General features: G+C 38.1%; 1 protein-coding gene across 4 annotated transcripts in view; it reads left to right on the forward strand.

The window, feature by feature from the left end:
* The window catches only part of IPO5 (importin 5), a 130,244-nt gene extending 104,506 nt beyond the window's left edge, over positions 1 to 25,738 (forward strand). For all 4 annotated transcript variants that reach the window (XM_079903313.1, XM_079903314.1, XM_079903311.1 and 1 more), the window contains 20 exons: positions 863 to 985; positions 1,072 to 1,192; positions 3,143 to 3,230; positions 5,290 to 5,396; positions 10,373 to 10,497; positions 10,589 to 10,678; positions 10,763 to 10,936; positions 12,793 to 13,011; positions 14,090 to 14,173; positions 15,585 to 15,717; positions 15,805 to 15,926; positions 17,371 to 17,467; positions 18,647 to 18,819; positions 20,033 to 20,144; positions 20,230 to 20,285; positions 21,334 to 21,456; positions 22,514 to 22,733; positions 23,326 to 23,554; positions 24,861 to 25,002; positions 25,593 to 25,738. In XM_079903313.1, the coding sequence (XP_079759439.1) occupies positions 863 to 985; positions 1,072 to 1,192; positions 3,143 to 3,230; positions 5,290 to 5,396; positions 10,373 to 10,497; positions 10,589 to 10,678; positions 10,763 to 10,936; positions 12,793 to 13,011; positions 14,090 to 14,173; positions 15,585 to 15,717; positions 15,805 to 15,926; positions 17,371 to 17,467; positions 18,647 to 18,819; positions 20,033 to 20,144; positions 20,230 to 20,285; positions 21,334 to 21,456; positions 22,514 to 22,733; positions 23,326 to 23,554; positions 24,861 to 25,002; positions 25,593 to 25,679 (2,625 nt within the window). In that variant the 3' untranslated portion in view covers positions 25,680 to 25,738. The remainder of the gene's footprint in view (positions 1 to 862; positions 986 to 1,071; positions 1,193 to 3,142; positions 3,231 to 5,289; positions 5,397 to 10,372; positions 10,498 to 10,588; positions 10,679 to 10,762; positions 10,937 to 12,792; positions 13,012 to 14,089; positions 14,174 to 15,584; positions 15,718 to 15,804; positions 15,927 to 17,370; positions 17,468 to 18,646; positions 18,820 to 20,032; positions 20,145 to 20,229; positions 20,286 to 21,333; positions 21,457 to 22,513; positions 22,734 to 23,325; positions 23,555 to 24,860; positions 25,003 to 25,592) is intronic.
* The last annotated feature ends 280 nt before the right edge of the window (positions 25,739 to 26,018 follow it).

Here is a 26,018-nt window from a genome sequence, read left to right on the forward strand (position 1 = left end):
ACAAATCTTTTTTTAAAAATTTTATTTATTTATTTTTGGCTGCGTTGGGTCTTCATTGCTGCATGCGGGCTTTCTCTAGTTGCAGCGAGCGGGGGCTACTCTTCGTTGTGGTGCGCGGGCTTCTCATTGTGGTGGCTTCTCTTGTTGCAGAGCACGGGCTCTAGGCACACAGGCTCAGTAGTTGTGGCTCACGGGCTTAGTTACTTCGCGGCATGTGGGATCATCCCAGACCAGGGCTCGAACCCACGTCCCTTGCATTGGCAGGTGGATTCTTAACCACTGCGCCACCAGGGAAGTCCCTTATCTACAAGTCTTGAGTTACACATTATTTAAGTCTAATTTCAGATTTTTCTTCCTCTGAATTTAGAATAAGGTAAAATGTTAGAACTTTTAGGAGTTGTGACTCTGAAATAGGCAAAGGTAGATACAAAATGCATACTTAAATTCCACAGTGACCAAACTTGACATCAAAGAGAAATAAATCGGGTGATATTGGACACTTTAAATGTATCATAGGATCTAGTATTTACTATATGTGTGGGTATTGGAAGGACAGAGAAAAAGGGATTCCTTCTGGTTATGAAAAAATTCTTTGCCAGTCTTAAGTGTTGTTGTGGTTATTATAGTTGCACTGGTTTTAATTTTTACTTAGGTTTCAATCTTTATGTGTTTATAGTTAACATTAGGCAAAAGGAAAATATATATGTGGTTGTAGGTAGAGTATCTGCATAATGTTGATTGCTAAGTTATTACTCAGTGAAAAAGAATACTAGTATTTCTTTGTTGTCTGCCTCTTGATGTTCTGGCCAATGAGGCATCATAAAGTGACTCTTGAACACAGACCTTATTTCACCTTTTCTAGGCTGTAAATGACTCATGCTACCAGAATGATGATTCGGTCCTAAAATCCCTTGTTGAGATTGCGGACACTGTTCCAAAGTATTTACGTCCTCATTTGGAAGCAACTTTACAGCTAAGTCTGAAGGTAAATTAAATACTTAGGTAAATGTTCCGTTTCTTATTTTCCGTAAATAAACTACTAAATGTATACAAGTATGTCTTTTTTTGTAGTTGTGTGGAGACACCAGCCTCAATAATATGCAACGCCAGCTTGCCCTTGAAGTAATTGTGACCCTCTCTGAGACTGCAGCTGCTATGTTAAGAAAACATACCAATATTGTTGCACAGACTAGTAAGTCAAAAGTCTTTAAGTAGTTGGTGTTACGGTGGCAAAATTGTTGGATAAGTTTGCTGAGAGTTGTGCGAGTCCACAGATTCTATTGGTAGAAGGAATGTCCTTTCAAACTCAGGTGATTCTGGGGAAATGCACTTGTACTTCTTAACTGCATGGACCCAACATGATGGCCATGCTACAGCACCCTGAAACCTCAGAACAGCAGGCATGACTTATAATACCTGGAAGTAGATCGAAAGATATACAGGACCTCTATGGGGAAAATTGGATGACACATAGAAAGACTAATAGCAGAAGCAAATATTAGTACTCCTCAAATTAACCTAAAAATTCAATATAATTTTAGCCAGAATCACAATAGAATTGGTCATGATAAGATTGATTCTAAACTTTGTGTGGGAGAACATAGGGCCTGGAGTAGCCAAGACAATTTTGATGAATAAAGTACAGATCTTGCCTGTCAGCTATGACGATTTAGAGTTTGTTGATGGTGCAGGTAATAGATGAGTTGGATAGAACGAAAGGGTCCAGGAGCAGATCCACTCACATGGAGACAGAATGGACTTAAAAAGGTAATTCATCAAAGGTCGTTGGCACAACTGGTTATTTCTATGGGAAAAACATATCCCAACTTCAAATATTGTATGAAACCCAATTTTCGGTTGATTAAACGTGAAATAATAGATACATTTTATAAGTAAAGCTTTTAATAGTAGAAAGTGATTTTTTTTTTTAAGACTGAGTCAGAAACCATAGATGCAAACATTACTAAATTTGTACTAAATTTGACCATCCAAATACATCATGAGTGAAATTAAAAGATAAGCCACAGACTGAGAGAAAGTAGTTCATTGCACACACATCAACAAAGTTTTGGTGTCCAGAAAACAGAAGCTGGGAACTTACTGGATTCCATTATTTTAAGGACATCTGCCCCCAATCAGAAAGTGAAGTAAGCTTGGGTGAGTTAGAGTAGTTATGCTCAACCTAGTCAGCCCTCAAACCCCCTTTTATAACAAGTATTTTATAACTTTCCATAGTCTTTCTTAAAATGAAATGCATAGTAACAGTTCGCAATAGAGGAATCTGAAATAGCTATTAAACACTGCTCAGTCTCCATAAATACAGATGTAATTAACTATCAAATACCAACTGTCAGAAAGTTTGACAATATCAAGTGTCGATGAAGGGTGTGGAGCAGAGAGAACTCACAGGAGCGCTTCACATCTTGCACAATATACAGACAGGCCTACTTTGACCTTCCCATAGGAATCAAGTCTATGCCGCCACTATGGAGAGCAGTTCAGTGGGTTTTAGTAATATGAAAGATACTTGTAACAATTTCATGCCCTGAACTCACACTTGTCAAGGAGATATGTATAAGAATCTCATCAAAGCAAATTTTGTAATAGGAAAAAAATTAGGAACAACTGAAATGTCCACCAACAGGATAGTGTGTTTATATAATGAAATGCTATGAAGTAATGCAAATGGAATCCATGTGTGCTGAGAAAAAAGCAAATTGCCAAAGGATATATATAGTGATACCATTTATTATATAAAAGTAAAATCTTGGAATAGTACTATATGTTATACATAGAGGAAACTATATAGTTCAAGTGTAAAAACAGTTTGGTAATGAGAAACATTGATTTTATTATGGTGCTTGCTTCTGGTGAGGGAGGAAGAGGACGTAACAGGATTTGGAATATCTGACTTTTATCCTTAATGTTACTTCTTAAAAAGAACAAGATCTAAAGCCAGTGTGATAAAAAAGGTAAAAATGTAACAAACCAGATTTGGGGAGAACAGGCAAATAATTTTTTTGTTTTACTCTTAGAAGCAAAGCAAATCCTTTGTTTTTTACTTCTTAAAGTTGTTAGTACATGGTGATATTGACAAAATTAAAGAGACAGTCTTCGGGTATGAAATAATTATTTTCTTTAGTTCCTCAGATGTTAGCCATGATGGTGGACCTTGAAGAGGATGAGGACTGGGCAAATGCGGACGAACTAGAAGATGATGATTTTGACAGGTAGTCACACAGACTAGAAACCGTGAAGGTTCCTTGACCGGATAGAGCAAGGTCGGGTGGCAGTGAGGGCTTAGGGTTACAAGGCCTATCTCTTCCCCACACTGTATTCCGTAAATCCGAAGTTAAACTTTTAAGTTTGGAATATCGGACGTTTAGGCTTTCTCCGTTGTGTGTTTTTCTGTACCAAATTTTGTAAATACTTATCTTTAATAAAGTAGCTATCTTTATTACCCTGTTTTACTCTAAATTTTCTTCAAGAATTTTTTAATAGTATCTTCTAAAATATATATAAAGAAGCTTTATTGTGATAAATGCCTTTATATGCATAGGCGTTAACTTAGAATAGTGTTTTCCCCAAATAATGCAATTTATGTTTAGGATAGAGAGGAGGCAGTGATGGTGAGATTCATACACTGGGTGACAGTAACACTCAAATTACTATTTTACTTGTCTTAACTTAGTAGGTACCCATGAATACAGATTCCTGTGGAAAAGTCGATCAGAATTTATATTCACTGTGAAGTAGTGATAATGGCTCCTTACATATATGAAACATAGCACGTCAGAGCAGCTATTTTAATTTGATTCTTTCAGTGGTCCTAAAGGGTATAGTATCATATTATAGATGCAGAAATGGAGAGGGAGGATTCAGTGATTTGTCCAGGGTTGTCTAGCCACTCAGTAGACTGGGCTTAATACCACTTCCCTCACTCTTCCCAGTGAATCATACATACTGCCTTACCTCCTTTTCTTAAAAAGAACTGAAATAATTTCCCCAGAAGACTGGTAGTTGGTGTAAGCTACTATAACAGATATTAGATAGAATTAGACATTCGATTTACAGACTATATGGTGTCTTTTTGAAACTTAATCGTATTATTAAAAATGACTGACTTTTGGCCTAAATACTCTTTAGAAGTATGAAAATAATGCTTGACTGGAAATCATCAAATAGGGCTGAAGAGAAGACTGGGCTCCAATCAGGTTTTCTTGCCCTGGTTCAGTTACTGTTATGTGCTGCTACCTGGCTTAATTTGCCCTGTAAAAGGCACTTAACATTTATATGGTGCTATTTTTTTTCTGGACTGGGTGAATAAGATTTTATCTGTGAGTAAATAAGGCGTAAATATATTTTCAAGGTCAGTTTAAGTCTAAGAACCTGTTCTGAAGGTCATAGTTTCATCATTCTGGTCTTGCCTTCACACAGAACAGTTAAAGATTATGCACATGACAAACTCACTGCTTATCTTGCAGTTCTAAAACAGAATTAATGTGCGAAGGCTTTTATGCCCAAATTTTTCTTCAGTTTTCAGGGAAAAAAACTAGAATTTACTTTCACCAATGCATAGTTTTTTGCAATGCAAATTGCACCCCTTAAAGATGAATAAGCTCACGGTGAGGAAAAAATCACATACAGGCTCAGTACCTTTTTCAGTTTTCTGTGTTCTCCCCACTGATAAGTTTGAAGAATATATTTCCAGGAAATGATATACACAAGGCTCTCCTAAACACTCTGCTTACCCCTGAGTCTTGAAAGTGTCAGAAGCTAAGTTATAACCAGTGAGTGGTGTGTGGGGGGAGAGTAGGAAAAGGCTTGAAAGGTCAGATTCAGACATAAGACTTTTTTTTTTTTTTTTTGCGGTATGCGGGCCTCTCACTGTTGTGGCCTCTCCCGTTGCGGAGCACAGATTCCAGACGTGCAGGCTCAGCGGCCATGGCTCACGGGCCCAGCCGCTCTGCGGCATGTGGGATCTTCCCAGACCGGGGCACGAACCCATGTCCCCTGCATCGGCAGGCGGACTCTTAACCACTGCGCCACCAGGGAAGCCCCAGACATAAGACTTTTAAACCACAATGAGGCATGATAAAAATTTTATCCCCCCTCTTTTTTAAACTCTAGGGTTTTTTAACCCACAGCTTCACTACATATATTAGAAAGACCACTTGAATTAATTCTTCTTCAGTCTCAGTTTAATAACATGTTTAGAAATATGTCCGTGCAGTGTCCTATTCTTGTGTATTTTGCTTATGTCACGATTATATCATTTTGTTTGTGTAGCAATGCGGTTGCTGGTGAGAGTGCTTTAGACCGAATGGCTTGTGGACTTGGTGGAAAGCTCGTCCTGCCGATGATCAAGGAACATATTATGCAGATGCTTCAGAATCGTAAGCTGTTATCTCTTTCAAATGCTAGAATAGTGGAGTGTGGCTTTCCAAATCGTAAACTCTAACAAATGCTTAGACTGTGTCTAAAAGTCAGTCTTTGCCTTTTTATATTCTATGTTTAACCTAATTCTCATATTGATAAAATCCTATTCAGTCATCTTTAGAACCACTCAGTCTTACAGTAAAGAATATTTTTTCCTCAATACTGCAAATATTATTCAATTCTCCTTCCCCAGAATGGGCTACAGTATATGGGAAAAAAATTAAAAATTCTAAGGAAAATTGACAGATTTACTCCCTAGCCAGAAATATCTAAATTTGAATTTAAATAAAACACCATTATTTGGATGTTTATGAAGTATGCATGTATTTGATTCACAGTCTTCCTTCATCTAATATCTTTTATTTTTTAAAAAAATACCTACTTCTAGAGGAGAAGCTACTTCTGTATTTCTCCTTTTATATTCCTAGCAAATATTTGGTCATTTGTTAGCCTTGTACCTGTAATTTGTATCAGTAACAAAAGTTGTTGTTTTTGTCCTTTTAATTACAAAGTTAATGTGCTTGATGTTTTTTAAAAATTCAGATACAACTGAAAGTCCCTTAACTTAGATTCGGGGTGGCCACTGTTAACAGTCCTCTGAGACTTGAGTCTCTGACCTCATTTATGCACATGTACAGTTGTGTTTAACATGAATATAGCATACAGATCCCATGCTTCCGCTCCCCAGTGTATCATATCACCACACGATGGCTTCCCTTTCGTTTAACAGCCACGTAGCATTCCACAATTCCCCATTAAACGGTAATAGTTCTGTTGATAACAAATAATGCTGCTGCATACACTCTTCTACAGAAATCCTGGCTTACATGTACGAACATGTGTATCTGTAGCATGTACTACAAGAGACAGGCTTGAGGGTCAAACCATTGATTTGGGATCTTAAAGTAGTGAAATGGAATCACAGAATACCAGCTTCACATGAAAGTGAATTTTTGAGAACTCCAGCCCTTAGCCTTTACCTAGGTCCTCCTTATCCTGTAAGATTCTTATTTATCCTAAGAAGGCATGGTCCAAAACCGTTATCCTTTTTTTTGTTGTTGTTGTTGTTTTGCTGTACGCGGGCTCTCACTGTTGTGGCCTCTCCCATTGCGGAGCACAGGCTCCGGACGCGCAGGCTCAGCGGCCACGGCTCACGGGCCCAGCCGCTCCACGGCATGTGGGATCTTCCCAGACCGGGGCATGAACCCATGTCCCCTGCATCGGCAGGTGGACTCTCAACCACTGCGCCACCAGGGAAGTCCCCGTTATCCCATTTTAATGATGTGATTTTACATCTGGGTCTTGAATAATAGTTTTTCCTTTTTTTACTCCCTAAATTTTGAGGGTTTTTTCCCCAAACGGATAGAGACAGTCAACATCACAGGTTGCTCAACCTATTAAAGCTACTAGACAGAATCTAGCTTTTCCGTTTTTAAGATGAAGAAAGTAAAGCCCAGAGACATGAAAGGTTACACACGGTCACCCAGCTATCAGTGTTTCACCGCTGCTTAATGCCATTCTTCAAATATGTTGTGGAACTGCTTGTGATTTGTAGTTAAAGAATTTAAGTTCCTGCTACAGCGTAACTAGCTGGCTGCAGAAGCCTTCCCATGTATGGCAATGAACTCTCAATAAAGATTTGTTACTGTTAAATGTATGGCTTTGAGCACGTCTGGACCTTTGTTTCCTTCCTTGTCTGTTAAAAAATTAAAAAAAATAAGAAAGTGATGCTTGCCCTACACCCACGTTTGGAGTTAGGATCCAAAGGTGTATTTAATACTTCATGTGAAAAGGGCTTTAAAACGATGCATATTTTCCAGTAACTTACTATATACCCCACTTTATTTTAAAAACGTTTTATTGTTTTTTCTTTAAATAGTAAACACCAATTTTTTTTATTTTTTATTTTTTTTATTTATTTATTTTTGGCTTTATTTTATTTATATTTGGGTCTTCGTTGCTGCACGCAGGCTTTCTCTAGTTGTGGTGAGAGGGGGCTACTCGTCGTTGCGGTATGTGGGCTTCTTATTGCGGTGGCTTCTCTTGTTGCAGAGCACAGGCTCTAGGTGCGCGGGCTCAGTATTGTGGCTCACGGGCTCCAGAGCGCAGGCTCAGTAGTTATGGCGCACGGGCTTAGTTGCTCCATGACATGTGGAATCTTCCCGGACCAGGCCTTGAACCCGTGTCCCCTGCATTGGCAGTCAGATTCTTTTTTTTTTTCTTTTTAATATCTTTATTAGAGTATAATTGCTTTACAGTGGTGTGTCAGTTTCTGCTTTATAACAAAGTGAATCAGTTATACATATACGTATGTCCCCATATCTCTTCCCTCTCGCATCTCCCTCCCTCCCACCCTCCCTATCCCACGCCTCTAGTCACAAAGCACCGAGCTGATCTCCCTGTGCTATGCGGCTGCTTCCCACTAGCTAGTTATTTTATGTTTGGTAGTGTATATATGTCCATGCCACTCTCTCACTTTGTCCCAGCTTACCCTTCCCCCTCCCCGTATCCTCAAGTCCATTCTCTAGTAGGTCTGCATCTTTATTCCCGTCTTGCCCCTAGGTTCTTCTGACCATTTTCTTTTTTTTTTTAGATTCCATATATATGTGTTAGCATACGGTATTTGTTTTTCTCTTTCTGACTTACTTCACTCTCTATGACTGTCTCTAGGTCCATCCACCTCACTACAAGTAACTCAGTTTCGTTCCTTTTTATGGCTGAGTAATATTCCATTGAATATATGTGCCACATCTTCTTTATCCACTCATCTGTTGATGGACACTTAGGTTGCTTCCATGTCCTGGCTATTGTAAATAGAGCTGCAATGAACATTTTGGTACATGACTGTTTTTGAATTATGGTTTTCCCAGGGTATATGCCCAGTAGTGGGATTGCTGGGTCATATGGTAGTTCTGTTTTTAGTTTTTTAAGGAACCTCCATACTGTTCTCCATAGTGGCTGTATCAATTGGCATTCCCACCAACAGTGCAAGAGGGTTCCCTTTTCTCCACACCCTCTCCAGCATTTATTGTTTGTAGGTTTTTTGATAATGGCCATTCTGACCGGTGTGAGATGATATCTCATTGTAGTTTTGATTTGCATTTCTCTAATGATTAATGATGTTGAGCATTCTTTCATGTGTTTGTTGGCAATCTGTATGTCTTCTTTGGAGAAATGTCTATTTAGGTCTTCTGCCCATTTTTTGATTGAGTTGTTTGTTATTTTGATATTGAGCTGCATGAGTTGCTTGTATGTTTTGGAGATTAATCCTTTATCAGTTGCTTCATTTGCAAATATTTTCTCCCATTCTGAGGGTTGTCTTTTTGTCTTGTTTATGGTTTCCTTCGCTGTGCAAAAGCTTTGACGTTTCATTAGGTCCTATTTGTTTATTTTTGTTTTTATTTCCATTTCTGTAGGAGGTGGGTCAAAAAGGATCTTGCTGTGATTTATGTCATAGAGTGTTCTGCCTATGTTTTCTTCTAAGAGTTTATGGTGTCTGGCCTTACATTTAGGTCTTGGCAGGCGGATTCTTAACCACTACGCCACGAGGGAAGCCCCCAATTTTTTTTTAATCTTAAAATTCAAAGGAGGAAAACCATTTTCAAATCCCAGTACCATCCGATTACATTTGCTGAACATACTTCTAGGAACTCTGCACATTTCTTTACTATTTATTTTTGTGTGTTTTTTAAATTTAATTTAATTTGTTTGGTTGCACTGAGTCTTAGTTGCGGCTTGCTGGCTCCTTAGTCGCGGCTGGCAGGCTCCTTATTTGTGGTATGCGAACTCTTATAGTTGCGGTATGCACGTGAGATCTAGTTCCCTGACCAGGGATCAAACCCAGACCCCCTGCATTGGAAGCGTGCAGTCTTAACCACTGCACCACCAGGGAAGTCCCTTGTGTGTTTTTTAACTGAGTTATAACTGACATAACATTATATTAGTTTCAGATGTGTAGCGTAATGATTCAGTATTTGTATACATTGCAAAATGATCATGGCAATAAGTCTATTTACTCCTCTTTAAAATAATGTGTCCAGTATGCAAGGATTAGTATCAGATATTGGTTTCTTAGGATTATTATTCCTCAGTTGAGAAATTTGGCTTAATGGTATATTGAGTAATTGAAATACAGTTAAAGCATATATATAATGTTATCATAAATAATAATAATAAAGTTTTAATGTTTAACAGAAAAAATTAGCAGTTTTTCAGAGGAATGAGTTACAACAGACTTCATCTTTACATGGGTTTTGGGCTCCCCAAAGGAAAGGGAAAAATTAAATCTAATGTCCAATTTAGGATTTTTCTGCAACTTAGTTAACCCTTATACCAGCAGTTCTCAAACTTTCATTCTCAGGATCCTCTTACACTGAGGATCCCAGGGTGCTTTTGTTTTGGGTTTTTTGTTTTTGTTCTTTTCATCTGAACATTTGCTCCCCTTTATAATACGGTGAGAGCATTTTTTTTTTATTGGAGTATAGTTGATTTACAATGTTGTGTTAGTTCCAGGTGTACAGCAAAGTGAATCAGTTATACATATACATATATCTACTTTTTCTTAGATTCTTTTGCCATATAGGTCATTACAGAGTGTTGAGCAGAGTTCCCTGTGCTATACATATACAGTAAGTTCTCATTGGTTATCTGTTTCATATATAGTAGTGTCAATCCCAATCTCCCAATTCATCCCTCCCTCTACCCACCATATTGCCTTTTAACTTTCAGAGTAGAAATGCTTGTGTGACATAACCACTGTGACAATGAAGTAATCCAGTCAGGACTTTTTCTATTTTTCTGGTTAATAAACATTTATAAAAGTATTTTGTTACTCTTTTCCAAATAAGGAGAACTTCCTTATACTACTGACTACCAGAATGACATGTTTGTAGTGTCTAATTGCTGTTCCTTCCTGTGTAATTCTGTTCTGTAGCTGACTGGAAGTATCGGCATGCAGGATTAATGGCCTTATCTGCCATTGGGGAAGGATGCCACCAGCAAATGGAAGGAATTCTAAATGAGATAGTAAATTTTGTTTTGCTTTTTCTTCAAGATCCTGTAAGTACCAGTAAATATTTGATTCATAATTATTGCCTTAGTTTCACATGGGACCCTATTGCTTTTACTAATACAAAGGCACCTATTCCAGCATCCCAGAGTGAGGTATGCAGCCTGTAATGCCGTGGGACAGATGGCTACAGATTTTGCACCTGGTTTCCAAAAGAAATTCCATGAGAAGGTAAGTAATGAGTCTGCAGACACTCAAACTCTAAGAAGAGGGATGGCATTTGAAAATGTCTATGTGTGTGACTTCATTTCACAGGTGATTGCAGCTCTGCTGCAGACCATGGAAGACCAGGGCAATCAGCGTGTACAGGCCCATGCCGCTGCCGCTCTCATTAACTTCACCGAAGACTGTCCCAAGTCACTACTTATTCCATATTTAGATAATTTGGTGAAACATCTGCATTCCATCATGGTCCTTAAACTTCAAGAGGTAAGTTTCGAGATCTTTAAGCTCCCTATTTATAAACATTAATTTAATTTGATAGATAAGACCTGGAGAAAGAAGAACTTTTCAGAATGGCCATAAAGAATAGAAAGTTAGGAAGATATTCCAGGCTGTTCTTAGTATAATTCAGGCTTGACCAGAGAATGGGCTGCTCAGTATTAGACTTGGGAAAGATATGGACTAAAGGGTAGGTAAAAGCAACATGTGAATTGCCTGGAAAACAAGCCAGAGTTATTTTTGAACTCTGTAAATTATTTATGTAAATTTGGAATTACATAAATTAATTGCTGCAAGAAACCATGAAAACGTGATTGTAGGAAATTAGTACAGTTGCAACATGAGGCATAAACATAAATGGGGAAGATTTAAGGCAAGACCATCATACGATTATTGTTCAGCGAGTTTGGATGGTAATATTGGAAATTGGAAGGAAAAGTGATTCTGAAAGATGCTTCTCAGGAAGCATTAGCTGTTTCTCTCTGCCACTTTGAATTTTAAAAGATGAAAGAGAAAGAAGCAAAAAATGTTGACCACTCTCCTAACCTGGGTGAGAGAAATAGAGAATATGTAAAAAAGAATATCCTTTTTGTTTTAAATATGTTGAATTCTTAAAATAAGGCCTGGCCATCCAAATAGAAGACAGTTTATAGTTTCAGTTTAAGTAAGAGGCAACCTAAAAACAAGTGAATGTTGTCAGTGTAGCATCATGAGAGAGAGAAGATTCAGGTAAGAAAGGCAAAGATTGAAGCCCAGTTTGTCGTCAAATATAATGAAAATAAATTTCTACTCTAAAGTGAAATGAACAAAAATGACATGCAAAATAAAAACCGTTTATTATATTCAGCAGACATAAAGTTACTGTCAAATCGCTATATTAATACTCAGTTTCTATACTTTAGTTCATGATGAACTGGTAGCAGTTGGTAGACCACACTGTGCCTAGCACTGGTCTAAAGGAGAACAGGGAGGAAGAGAGGAAATAATGTCTCAGAAGGCAAAGAAGGGGCTTTAAAGCAAAGGATGCGTGCTCAGTGTCCAATGACAGCAAACTAAGAACATGATACAGGAACGTGTGTGTATCTGAAAACACACAGAGGTAGACAAGTTGAAGGCAGATCAGTTAGGTTAGTTAAATCAGGAATTGATGGATCAGATGTGACATTACTAGTAGATTTGGGTAAAGGGCTGAAGTGTGAAGGGTGCCTCTGTATAATCCTCCCTCCCCTCATGGGTCCAATATGTGAGATACAGACTGAAGGAAGGAGTTGCTAAGATGGGCTGGGGAGGAGGTTAAAGTATGTGAGCAAGAGCAATGCAAAGAGAGAGTAGCCGAGGAAGAAGGACATTCCAAGGAGATCAGAGGCCAGTCATGACATGAAACAGAGCAGATGCTGAGATGAAACAGAGCAGATGCTGAGATGCAGAAGAAGGACATTCCAGGGAGATCAGAGGCCAGTCATGACATGAAACAGAGCAGATGCTGAGATGCAGAAGAAACATGCAGCATGCTGAGATGCAGAGATGCAGAAAGATGCTGACCTTTTAAAGGTGTGTTGGGGCTTGTGGTACAAGGAGAAAGAGCTCTGCCGAGAGCGGCTGTGGTTGACGAGCGGCCTGAGGAACATCTGGAGTAGTCCAGGAGCACTGTGTTAAGGAGAGAACATCACACATAAATACAAATAGTTCAGCGCCGTTCTTATATTTGCTTTAAGACCTACAGTCTCCGGTGTGGCTGCCAGAGGGTGGGCTCAGCTTGCGGTTTCAGAAAAGCCCTCGGGAACTTTCAGGGAGTGTTTCTTCCATGTTCTCATTTGTGTGGTTGTTGTGTGTCTTCCTTCTAGTTGATTCAGAAAGGCACCAAGTTAGTTTTGGAACAAGTTGTGACGTCTATCGCATCAGTTGCAGATACTGCAGAAGAAAAATTTGTCCCCTACTATGACTTATTTATGCCATCACTGAAGCACATTGTTGAGAATGCAGTTCAAAAGGAGCTCAGACTTCTCAGAGGAAAAACTATTGAATGCATCAGCCTCATTGGTCTGGCTGTTGGGAAGGAAAAAGTACGTGATTTGTAGTACGTCGAATTTTTTGTTTGAATTTGGCTACGGAGGCACTGAGGGTACCAGAGGGTTTTTTCCTTTTGATAAATGGTTTTCTGGATACTTGTTTTTTCCCATCATCTTACTCTCATATTACTTTAATTTTATATATAAATAAATGTTTCCTTCATTTTTTCATCGCTAATATTAAGGTTTCTTAACTCAGTTATGCTCTTGAAACCTTCTCTTATGGGTACAGTCTGTCTCTATGGAGGCTTGTGGAATTCAAGACCCATATGTTTAGTTTCGCCCACTTGAACATGTGCTTGGGAACATTCCAGTTGCTTTTCTGTTAATCCAAAAAGCATTGAGTGTCCCAAGAGAAATTTATATGCATGTAGTTCTTCAGAAAATAATTAGCAAGGACGGTGGGCCAGTGTGTTTTTCTTCTTAGCTGACGTCTCAGACCTGTCAAAGCTAATTCAGAAGAAGCTCCTCTGTCATCAGCCCCTCATGTTCTGATTCTCAGAGCTTTCAATATAGAACCTTTCTCTCTGATTTCCTCCAAAACCAGCATTATTATCTTATAAACTGTTCTCTGGGAGACACTGAGAAACTAACCAATAAAACATTTTTATGTTCTGTTCTCTGCATTTTGGCTTTCAAACTATTTTTGAAACAGTTTATACAATGGAGATTGCCAGAACTACACAGAGAGTTAAATGAAAATCATATAGTTCTGTGGAGCAACCCAAAATTGTCTTTCTGGATTTGGATTATCTTTTTACTGCTGGAAATACATAGGCCATGGACCAAAACTTGATGCCACTAGAACTATCTTTATACTGCAATTCATTTTGACCTTCACTGGAAAACGTATTTTTCTAGAAAAAGCACTAAGTCCATTGCAATATAGATGAAAAAATTTCAATATAATACTTTTATCTGAGGGGTTATAACCCGTGTGGGAAATGTAATAGATTTGGGGGGAAAGTTTTATTATTACATAAGAAACAAAAATTGGGTGGCAGTAGTGCCTTTCTGATGTGATATACATGAGTAATATTAGTGTCTTTTTTCCCCAAATATTTCCTTCCAGTTCATGCAAGACGCATCAGATGTGATGCAGCTATTATTGAAGACGCAGACAGACTTCAGTGATATGGAAGATGATGACCCTCAGGTAAAGCAGCCCTCACATGCGCTTGCCTCCTTTTGGTCTATAGCTCAGGATTAAATGTATTAAAAAAAGAAATCGAGTAATAGGTTTCTTGTGATAATATCAACCCGTGGTTTCAGAGACATTCTTCACTGATTTTCCTTCTACTTGGCACACCATTTTTCCCTCGGTCCATTCCAGGCTGCTCCTCTTCTGACTAGTTTTTGGTTCCATTGGAGTTCTGTCATGCCAGGCTCTCTTACCTCTTCACTCTCCTTGAGCAGCGTCATCCATAGGCACAGCTCCGGTTTTCCTTCATATGGTTGTGGCTTCAGGTCTGTCGCCGAATTCAGGGTTCATTTGTCCAGCCCCTCACTAGACATCACCATGTGGATGTCTCCTGGCCCTTTGCATGCCAGATGACTTCCCTCCCCTGTCAAAAGCAAAAGAAATACAGAAACCCAGTAGTTTTAGAGCATGTCATGCTCTTTTCTCTGCCTGTGAACAAGCCCTCGTTGAGCTTAGAAAGAACCCTCCCCACTCAGCCTGGCTAACTTCTGCGCGTAGTTCACGGCTGGTACCAGTCTTAGTGGTGGGTACTGAGGACCCTGTAGTAAGAACATCGTGAATGTTTGTCACAATCTTCATGATAGTCACAGTGCCTACTGCACCATGAGCATTCAATCAGTAATTGTTGGCTTAAATTTTAACTTTACACAGCCACTCTGCATTTGTTTTCCATACTTAAAAATGCTTTTTCCAAACACTTAAAAATTTGTTTTGTTTTTTAAATTAGGAGTGGGGAGTGCATTTGCACATGCAGGCATGTGAAATAGACAAATATATAGATGGTTGCTGGAGGGTAAAAATCACTTTTGGGGCCATGGGGATGAATTAGAACCAGATTCTCTGTAGGTAGATTAAGTCTTTGTAAAGACAGTAGTAGTAGAAGAGGTGTCTTAAATGTGGACAACCCCTTACACAGAAAACTTAAACAGCTAGGAGAAAGGGGTATTTAGTGTTTAATGAATGGAACTTTAGTCAGTAGACAAAGTAAGGTAAGTTCCTGCCTTCAAGAAAATTAGTGCTTAGGGGTTGATATGTTTAAGTGGGCTTTGTTAAATGATTCAGATGCTGTTAGAGAAAACTATATATTTTGAAATATATAGTTTCTTGAAAGTAGGAACAAATAAGACAGGGTCCTGGGCTCTTTTGCCTCAGCTGTTGTCTGTATCCTAGTGTAGAAGTTCACAGTGATTTCCATGGTTTCTGAACATTTTAAGTATGTGACCTTAGAAAATGCACTTATTGCTTAAAGAGCCATGAATGTAAAAACATCATTTCCATGAAACAGGGAAGGGGCTTTCTTTATGTCTTATTTATCCACTTTTTATTAAAAATCACTTTTAATTTAATTTTAAATTTTTCTCCCCAGATCTCTTACATGATCTCAGCATGGGCCAGAATGTGCAAAATCCTTGGGAAGGAATTTCAGCAGTACCTTCCAGTGGTCATGGGACCGCTACTGAAGACGGCTTCGATTAAGCCTGAAGTGGCCCTTTTAGATAGTAGGTGTCTGCATGCGGACATGGCAGTTGTAGAATTTCTCCTTGTTACCATTTTTAACATGAATTTTCTTCCTTCTTCGTTAATAGCCCAAGACATGGAGAACATGAGTGATGATGATGGTTGGGAATTTGTGAACCTTGGAGATCAGCAAAGTTTTGGTATTAAAACTGCAGGACTGGAAGAAAAGTCAACTGCTTGTCAGATGCTGGTAATTATGTTTACTGAACTTTGTTTTACAGCTTCTCATAATGAATACATATAATGTATATGTATATAATTCATTATATATATACTTATGTATATTATATATATATATTTCATAGGAGTGCTTTTCACGGATGCTGAAGAAGTTATGCCAGGAATGTATTCTTTAATAAATATAGAAACCTTTAGACCCAACATTTCCACTTATGGATTTCCATCCTAAAGAAATGTGGATAAAACCTTTCATTACCAGTGCTGTTCTTAATAACAACAACAACAAAAATGAATAGCCCAAATAACTATTGTTAGGAAGATGATCAGTAATTACCGTGCCCTGGAGTATTACATAGCCATTACAAAGCTACCTGAGGGGGAAGGATTTTTGCCTGTTTTGTGTTTAGTATATAGTAAGTGGCTAAGGAATATTTTTGAATGAACAGAAATCTGCTCACAGTATTAAAGATAAAGTTGGTATGATTTCATTGTATTTAAAAAAATAGACATGGTAGGAAAATCAAAATGTTTACGGTGATTATTTCTTGTGGTATTATGGGGTCTATGTATATTCTCTTTGAGTTTCCTTTTTTAAACCTTCATGAGCATGTGTTGTAGACAGTGAGAGTTTTTTGTTTTTGTTTTTTTACAAATAGAATTAAGAGATTTTGGTAACATTGTAAATCAACTAAACTTCAATAAAAAAGTATTTTAAAAAGAGATTATGGTATATTACAAATCTAGCAGTTAAGTAAGCCTAAATAAAAGTTAATGGCTTAAATTTTATTTTGTATTAGTATTGTGTTTTCTAATTCATTTGAACATATATCTCTTGAACTTATTCTTACCAGTACTTAATTACCTATAATTTATAAACAATTTGGATTTTCTGTAGTATCGCTCAACTTGAGAACAAATATAAATGTAACATCTTCTACAAAATTACCAACTCTCTTCATGTAGTGAAAGAGAATAAAGAAACAATTACATTAAGACAACAATTTTTTGTTTCATCTGTTGAAATGATTTTTTTAAAATTCAGAATAGCATAAGCCCGTTTGCTGCAGATTTATAGAAGTGATGTGATTACATTTTCAGGTTTTTGGGGTTTTTTTTAAATTTTAGGTTGCCTTAATTAAGTGGCATCTTTTGTTTGAAGTATTTTCAGAGTGCTGAAACTTTTGCTAAATTCTCCCCCCTACAAAATAAGAATACGAAATATTCCCCCCTTCGAATGACAATATATACTACAGTCGTTTCATGGTCCTTTCCCATTTTACAATTCCCTTTAGTTAAAAGACTAATTTCACGGTCCTGCAGACAGCTCTAAATGTAGTTAGCTCTAGTTAGGATATAACATTCTGTGGTCCTCATGGTTTTGCAGTTTGTTAATAAATATTAATACATCAAAATTAACATGGGTCTTGTTTTCTCTTCAAATACTTTGGTTTCAGGTTTGCTATGCTAAGGAATTAAAAGAAGGCTTTGTGGAGTACACGGAACAGGTTGTGAAACTCATGGTCCCTCTACTGAAATTTTATTTCCATGATGATATCCTATAATTTTTGAACAGAAAACATTTCTAGATTTACTTAAATTGTAGGCTGTTGAAGTATTAGACTTTGTGCTAACCGAAGTAAGCGTACATCACCAGTATTCTGTTTGCACTGACAGTGGTTTCAGGTTATAAACTTGGTTCTTTGCAAGTGCCTTTGTTTCATTTGTGCCGAAAACATGAAAAAGAAAATGTCAACTATCCTCTAGTTGACAGTTCTCTGTGGAGCACTGAAGGGCTTTAAGGATTGTTATTTTATTAGCAAATGTTTATGGTTGTGTATAATTGCTGCTTTTCCCAAATATCTTTTGGTGATGTTAAGCAAGACCTTCTAACAAGTTAGAGACCAACTTAATAGTACTTAACTTTCTATATAGCTCATTTCAAATGTGGATAATACCTCTGGAGAGAAATGTCTCTTGGTAAATCTGTGTGAAACAGTTTTCCTCCTCAATATAATGGTAGTTGTAATTAATATGTATAGGTAGGTTTTTATGCCATTTCGTGTGCGCATACACACACTTTCGTAAATGAGTTAAAAAAAATGACAGCCCAATGGAACGGTAGAGCCTGGACCCAAAACTGCCTGGCTCCAGAGCCACTTTGTTGTAGTTCTTCATGCAGTATCCTGCAGCGGCATCCTTTACAGAAGATGGCTTTTGCCCAGCAGACTTCCCATAATGCCTGAAGACAGACCAGAATTATTTTTAAGAAGAAGTCTCAAGACCTTATTTTAGAAATGATGTTAGATAGGGAGAGGCAACTCATCTTTATCGAAAACTGAAGAGGCTGATTCAGGAAGAGATCCTCAGTAGTTTTCTTTAGTAAAGTCATTGCTTCAGTTGCATTTGTTAGAAGCATGCATTACCTCAAATTTGGGGATAGGTACATTCTGAGACATACTGTGAGAGTCCCAGGTCCTTCCTCAGTCATTTTTATGATGAGGGGTTACATTTGAGCCTTCATTCCTGTTATATTGTAGGTGACAGAAAAGACAGGAGGTATGACTTGGGGACAGGGAGACTTCTGTTTTTATACGCAGGTTATGTTTAACACAAGCTCTTGGAGAGCAGTCTTAGATAAACAGAAGTTGCCTAGCACTCCACAATCTTGAGGATAGTGATTACACTAAATGTAATCTAAGGATAGTGAGTACGTTTCCTTAACAATAAAACGTGTTCGAGTGGCAGCAGCAGAATCCATGCCTCTTCTCCTGGAATGTGCAAGAGTTCGTGGTCCTGAGTATCTCACACAGATGTGGCATTTTATGTGTGATGCTCTAATCAAGGCCATTGGCACAGAACCAGATTCAGATGTCCTCTCAGAAATAATGCACTCTTTTGCAAAGGTAAATATTTTTCTCTTCAAAAATATGTATAAGATTGTGTGTCCATTTATTAGTCTTGCTAATAAATAAATGGGGGGATTTATTTTTATGTTGTAACAGAAATTTTTCTTTTTCTGTCAAAAATGTTTAATATTTTGGTGCTTTCACTCTTTTTGTTTTTCTTTCTTTTCAAGAGTAGCTCTTGTATTCTGGTCTTCATTAGTTTCCATCATCATTACCTGGTAATCCAACTACAGAAACTTGGCTGTCATCATCCAAGTCATGTCTAGTTTCTGTCCTGTTCTCTCTCCCCTAAATTCCCTTCTGTTTTTTGCCGTATCTCTTCTTTTTGCTGTTGAAAGAGCCTCACTTGGTCTATTCCACAAGCCATTCCTTCTTTTGCTCATAGTTCATTCGCCTTTCCTCAAGCATTGACTTGCTCTTTGAGTCACTCCCCTTCCCATATTCTTGGTCATCTCCATTGCTCACAGCTCCATAGCTTGCTCCACAGTTTGGTTTAAAAATTCTTTATTTGTCCCCATTTACGCTCCTGAAGTTCAGATTTTCTCTTATTTTTCCAAAGACCGCATGCTTCTATGTCTTTGCCTGTATCATTCCCTCCGCCTATAATAGCCTTTCTCCAGCGCCATCTTTGTACAGAGTATGCATGTAGTAACTGAGCTCCTTAGAAGCTGGTCTTTTCCATCTTTGAATCCGCAGCATCCACCGTAATTCCCGGCACTTAAGACGTGCTCAGGACATGTTTAAAGGAAAAATATTTTTTAAATTCTTCTCTTTAAAATACTGGCATCGTAGCAAATACAAACCAAGTGGATTTACTCATTTAATCATTAATCTTCCAGGGTACTGAGTTATGTTAATTTTTCTCACACCTCCATCTGATTTTTTTTTTTTTTTTTGGCTGCGTTGGGTCATTGTTGCTGCTTCTCATTGCAGTGGCTTCTCTTGTTGCGGAGCACGTGCTCTAGGTGCACGGGCTTCAGTAGCTGTGGCTCGCGGGCTCTAGAGCGCAGGCTCAGTAGTTGTGGCGCACCAGCTTAGTTGCTCCGCGGCTTGTGGGATCTTCCCGGACCAGGGCTCGAACCCGGTCACCTGTATTGGCAGGTGGATTCTTAACCACTGTCCCTCCCTCTGATTCTTAATGGAGTTTAACTTTTGACTCCAAAAACACTTAAATCTTATGAATTGCTTTCTTTCCTCAACCTCGTTTTAGTGCATTGAAGTCATGGGAGATGGATGCCTTAATAATGAACACTTTGAAGAGTTGGGAGGTATATTGAAAGCTAAACTTGAAGAACATTTTAAAAATCAAGAATTGCGACAAGGTAAGTTTTCCATGCTTTTATTTCTGAATGTAATCCTTGACCATTTTGGCGACCATTTAAAGACATTTATTTGGGTGTGTTTTAGTTAAAAGACAAGATGAAGACTATGATGAACAGGTGGAAGAATCACTACAAGATGAGGTAAATTATTCCATTTAGAACTTAATTTACACGACCATTTGCATCTGGAGGATAATGCTTAAGTTTCTGATTCATCTGACTTCTCATAAGATGTACTTCTTATTAATCTTTAGTAGAAAAATCTGACATGTATTTCATTGATTAATTTAGAGAATAAGTCATTTGAAATTAGCTGATTTGTGTTTTGGACGCTTTGTGTGCATTTTGTTGCAATGGCCTCACATATGAAAGCACCTTGGAGCTCACCTCGTATTTTCTTCTGCTCTCACTACAATCTTGTGTATTTGGTGGTGCTTTTGCCATTTAAAGATGAGTGAACTCAAACTCAGATGTTGAATGACTGCCTACAGCCGCACTGTCAACAATCTCATGCTTAAGGCCAGATCTTTGTATAACGCCAGCTGTCTTTCCACTGGACCACAGAATTGTGCAAATTTCCCCATAAATAATATGCATGCAGTGGTTGACACAATTCTTCACATTGTTAGTCAGTTCTCTCACCATCAAACCACTTGATGCCATCAAACATATTTCAGCTGTGTGTTTAGGGTCTGTCACGTGGCATGTGGCCATCTGGTGGACCGGTGCTGACATGTGCCGGCCATCCCAGTCCTCTGCAGGGTGCTCACACGCTGACACACACATTGTTCCCAGGGACGTAAATAACTCACCCCACATCTCCCCACCGTCCTGCTCCCAAACCAGAAACATGCTTGCAGAAAACAAAAAAATAGTAAAGTAAAATCACTTTTGTTTCAGATCTTTGAGATTTGGGTTAATTTTTCAACTGTATATTTTGAATATATTCCAAGAAAAGTATTTGCAATAAGTGCAATATTTACCACACTCCTTCCTTTCTTTCCATAGCCAGACAAGAGACATCACTGGGGTGACCTCAGTCTCTGGACTCTTGCTATATGCCCTTAAGAAAGTGAAGAGAAATTTAATTTTGTACTTTTCTTATGTTTTGTATAATAAATGTTACTGTTAATAATAGTAGGGATACTTTTTAAATACATATGGGTATGTATGTGTTTGTTTTTTTTAGGATGATAATGATGTTTATATTCTGACCAAAGTGTCAGACATTTTACACTCAATATTCAGTAGCTACAAGGAAAAAGTGTTACCATGGTTTGAACAGCTGCTTCCGTTAATTGTCAACCTAATTGTAAGTGTTACCTCTTTTTGACAATTATTTTAGATAGTTGACCTGGAACTCTTTCCTTACAGCATTTGAAAACTTACACTTTCAAGTCAGAATGGATCATAGAAATCATGGTTTCCACTGTACCTCTTTAATTTACCAAGTTTATTGCATTGCCCTGGATATTTTCTCCTTCAGTATATGCTTGAAGTTTACTAATTAGGTTTTCCATAGTTCAACTAATTTATAATACAGTCTGAAGGCATAGAACTGATTTTTTTTATTTCAGATTATCTATACCCTGCTGAATTAACAAATGGAAAAAAAATGGTTGCAGGTTTTTGTTTTTGTTTTTCAGTAGACACAAGAAAATTCCGTTTTGATCCCTACTATGTACCACCAGCAATCAGATTCTGGATGATAGCCTTATATATTCAATTTTTAAAATGTATTATAAATTATAAGCAGTCATCAGATATTTATGGGGTTTTTTGGATTTCAATTTTGTGTTTTATGATATTTAGTACTGCAGTATCTTTTTTCAATGATTTAGGCCCATATGACATCCTGTTGAATCAGTACTGTAAAGTTAAATCTTTGCAGCTTTTACTACTGTTGTGTTTTTGAAATATAGCATTGCCATTATCTTTTTTGTAAGGTAAATGTATATACATAGCTGCTGCTGTCAGTTCTTCCTGGTACTTGGTAATGTCAGATTGTGGAATTCTATAACAAATCACCCAAGTCTTTTAAACCTATACTTTATTAAATCTATGTAGTAGTTTGAGGGTTGTTATTCACAAGAACTGATTGTTACTGTGTTCTTTTTCATTACCTATATCAGGAATATCCATGTAAGATGACAGCCTATAGTGAATAAGTGTTTCTTTACGATCTCTTTTTGTTGTTGTTCCATTAGTTCATGTCTTTTATTAACTAATACACAGTGACTTCTGGTTTGTTGAAACAATATGTCAGACAACATTTGCCACAGTAATGTCTGTCAAAGTGGCTGGCCGTAAAAACTCCAGCACCACATTCATCTGAATAGTCAAAGCTTAAAGGAGTATCTCTTTTGTAGTGTCTACATAGACCGTGGCCAGATAGACAGTGGGGCTTGTGCATCTTTGATGATGTCATAGAACACTGTAGTCCAGCCTCATTTAAATATGCAGAATATTTCATAAGGCCAATGCTCCAATACACATGTGACAGCAGCCCAGAAGTCAGGCAAGCAGCTGCGTATGGCCTGGGAGTCATGGCACAGTACGGCGGAGACAACTATCGTCCTTTTTGTACAGGTACTTTTGTTTGTTACGTTATGTGCATCTCATCCCAGGCATCCCTGTTATCCCTGCCTTGCTTCCCCCCACCCCCGCACACCGCCCACCCCGGCAAACATACACTGCTTCATTCTCTTTTCCTTTTTCAAACACCTTACTGTAGCACTTAGGAGTTTACCGCCCTCATGCTCGTAGAAATGGAAGTGAAATCTGAGTGGGGCCATAGCCTCCTCACCTCAGTCCCAGGGTACAGTCCACTTGGGGCTTGGAGGGCATACTTTTAAAACATGTTGGCGTCCCTGTAAGTTCAGCACGGGAATATAGCTGGGCGGCTTTCAGAAGCTGCGGTACACCGAGGTGATCAGGAATGTGAATCCGGAGGCTGCTAACCTCCTGGGCCTACAGATTAGTGGGGTGCAGGTGCTCCTGAGCACGCCAGGGCAACCCCCCTTTCCCCGTGTCTGGTTCTGTAGTCACAAAAACAAACATTTCTTGCACTTGAACATTGCCTCACTATAATTCATACCTGGACCAGAGATAAGAAATATTTATGAGCATTTGCATGAAAATGTGAGACTTTAAATGACTTTTTTTCAAATGCTTATTTTAGAAGCACTTCCACTGCTGGTAAGAGTTATTCAGTCTGCTGATTCTAAGACCAAAGAAAATATCAATGCTACAGAGAACTGCATCTCGGCAGTAGGGAAAATTATGAAGTTCAAGCCTGATTGTGTGAACGTTGAAGAAGTTCTCCCACATTGGCTGTCTTGGCTTCCACTACATGAGGATAAAGAAGAAGCTGTTCAGACTTTCAATTATCTTTGCGACCTGATTGAAAGGTGAGAAATGGGACAGGTAGGCCTTATTTCCTTCCCTTCACGTAACACAGTGCTTCCTGTGCACAGCTTCCAGGTGTATAGGTTATAATAATGCTGTCTTTATAAATCAGGTTAAGAAGCCGTATCACAGTTAAGAGTGCCGTATAAGCACATCTAATTTTGAGTTATTCTTTATGGAACTCAGTTCAACAGATCATTATAGAATGTGATGTTCAAGGAAGGTTCTGTTCTGTCTCCCACCCCACTCATTCATTCATCCATTCACTCACTAGCTTTACTGAGGTATAATTGACATACCATTCATTAGTAGAATGGGATCAAAGAACATTGTTAGTACTATTTTTTGACCCTCTGAAATACTAGTGTTTTTCTTTGGATTAAAAAATCAGTGGTACAAGGGAAATATACCAGACGGGCAGTCAGGATCTGGCCCCAGACCTCTGTCATTAATAGTATTATTTTATGCCTGTGAGTATAGCTAAGAATTGCAGCAACTTTGGAGGTTATAGAAACTATCAAATCAAAGGCATGTTCATTGGTGGTCTGTTTTTCTAAGTCCAAGTTCCCCTAGGTACTGGATCTGGGCTCTGGCACTATTAATTACTCCTTTTAGTTCATAAATAAATCCAACGGCTACAACCACTCATCTCCTGGAGTTTGTAGAAACAGGCCAATGGCTATATTCCCTCATGCCTGTTTAAGTTCTCATTCACACAAATACTGGGAGTCTTCACAGGTAGGACATCATCATTAAGGAATGTAGCAGCCATCCTGGAGACCCCTACCTGCGCCTGCCTCTGCAGTGGCCACTTCTCCATCACGCTGTTCAATCACCTCCCTTGGAGATGACTACTCTGGAATTTTCTTAATGAAAAACGCTGGGATTCTAATTAGATTCACTGTTAGGTTTCTTTCCATTAAACTTGACTGGAGCTTATTTCCCGGCTTACATTTAGAATGCCTGTATTATCTTTTTGAACTTCAGATTTATTTTAGAAACCATTCTGCAGTGTCTAAATAAAATTTGTGTTAAGGAACTGTTCTTAGTAATATCTTGGGGTTTTTTTTTTAACGTATATATATATAATTTACATGGGAAGAAACTGAAAAGCTAATAAGTAAAATTAGCTGGTTTTCCTCCTACTGAATCTAAAAGGCAGTTGATTTTAGTGAGTACATAATCATTGTATAAAGACATAATAACAAAATTCAATGTTGGAGGAAAGGTGTAGAAAAGTATGAGTGCTTCAGTGATTTCCTATTACAATTTTCATTTACAGTGGTTGTCTTCTCTTTCTTTTTTCAGTAATCACCCAATCGTTCTTGGCCCTAACAATACCAATCTGCCCAAAATATTCAGTATAATTGCAGAAGGAGAAATGCATGAGGCAATTAAACATGAAGATCCCTGTGCCAAACGTCTGGCTAATGTAGTTCGCCAAGTACAGGTAAGCTGGTTTGGTTAAACTGGGGAAGAAGAACTAAAAAATTACTTGGTTTTGGCTTTTTTTTCATATTCTTCTCTATTAGAGGAAGGAAGTAGAAATCCAACTAGCTAAGGAAATTTCATTTTTATATTCTCTTGTCATCAAGCCTCAAATGGATTATACTTATTATAATCTACCCATATATTCTCACTATTTATTAAAACTAAAACCTGTATCTTAAATCTGAGACTAGCACATACTCATTGTGTAGTTTTTCTGCATATCTGTGAAGAAAAAAACATGAGATTTTAATAGTAATAAAACTGTCAGCTACCAATGACTTTTCCTACCTAAATTCATGTGTATAGATTACCTGAACGTGTCAGCTAAAGTGTAGCTTTATCAATGCAAAAATGAGAAAACTTACTGTAAATGAAATGAACTTTATAGAAATGAAAAGATTTCTTGCTTTTACAATGATGTTCATCAAGCTAATCTACTGGAAAGAAGGTATTTTGGCATTATTTCAGTCTACCTAATGATGATTATTAAGATACTTCCCAGTGACCATTTTCGCCGAATCTAAATGTGTGACAATGTTCTTTCCCTAGACTTCTGGAGGACTGTGGACTGAATGCATAGCACAGCTCAGTCCCGAGCAGCAGGCAGCCATACAGGAGCTCCTGAACTCTGCCTGAAGGGCCTTAATATCACCACCAGAAAACTAACTCCAAATAAACGTTTACCCTTTTGTTTAGGTTTCTTTGTTTTGTTTTTGAGCAAAAGAGAACGGTAGAGTTGTGTGTAGGCCATTCTTCTGCAAAGCCACAACAGCAGGAAGAGAAGCCCTGGGTTTCAGGATGGTGTTTAAGTGGATTTCTCCCACACCACTGAGGAAGTCCCATGAGCCCTGCAGTAGCACTGAAGAGTATTTTTCTATTGGTATAACCCACCCATGTGAAGGTGAAAGGGAAATTAAATTTTCTCACTAGATATAAGGAGATTTAAGACAAAACAGCTTTAAGATCAGTTCCTCA

The sequence above is a fragment of the Stenella coeruleoalba genome (assembly GCF_951394435.1).
Source record: "Stenella coeruleoalba genome assembly, chromosome: 18".
Taxonomy (NCBI): Eukaryota; Metazoa; Chordata; class Mammalia; order Artiodactyla; family Delphinidae; genus Stenella; species Stenella coeruleoalba.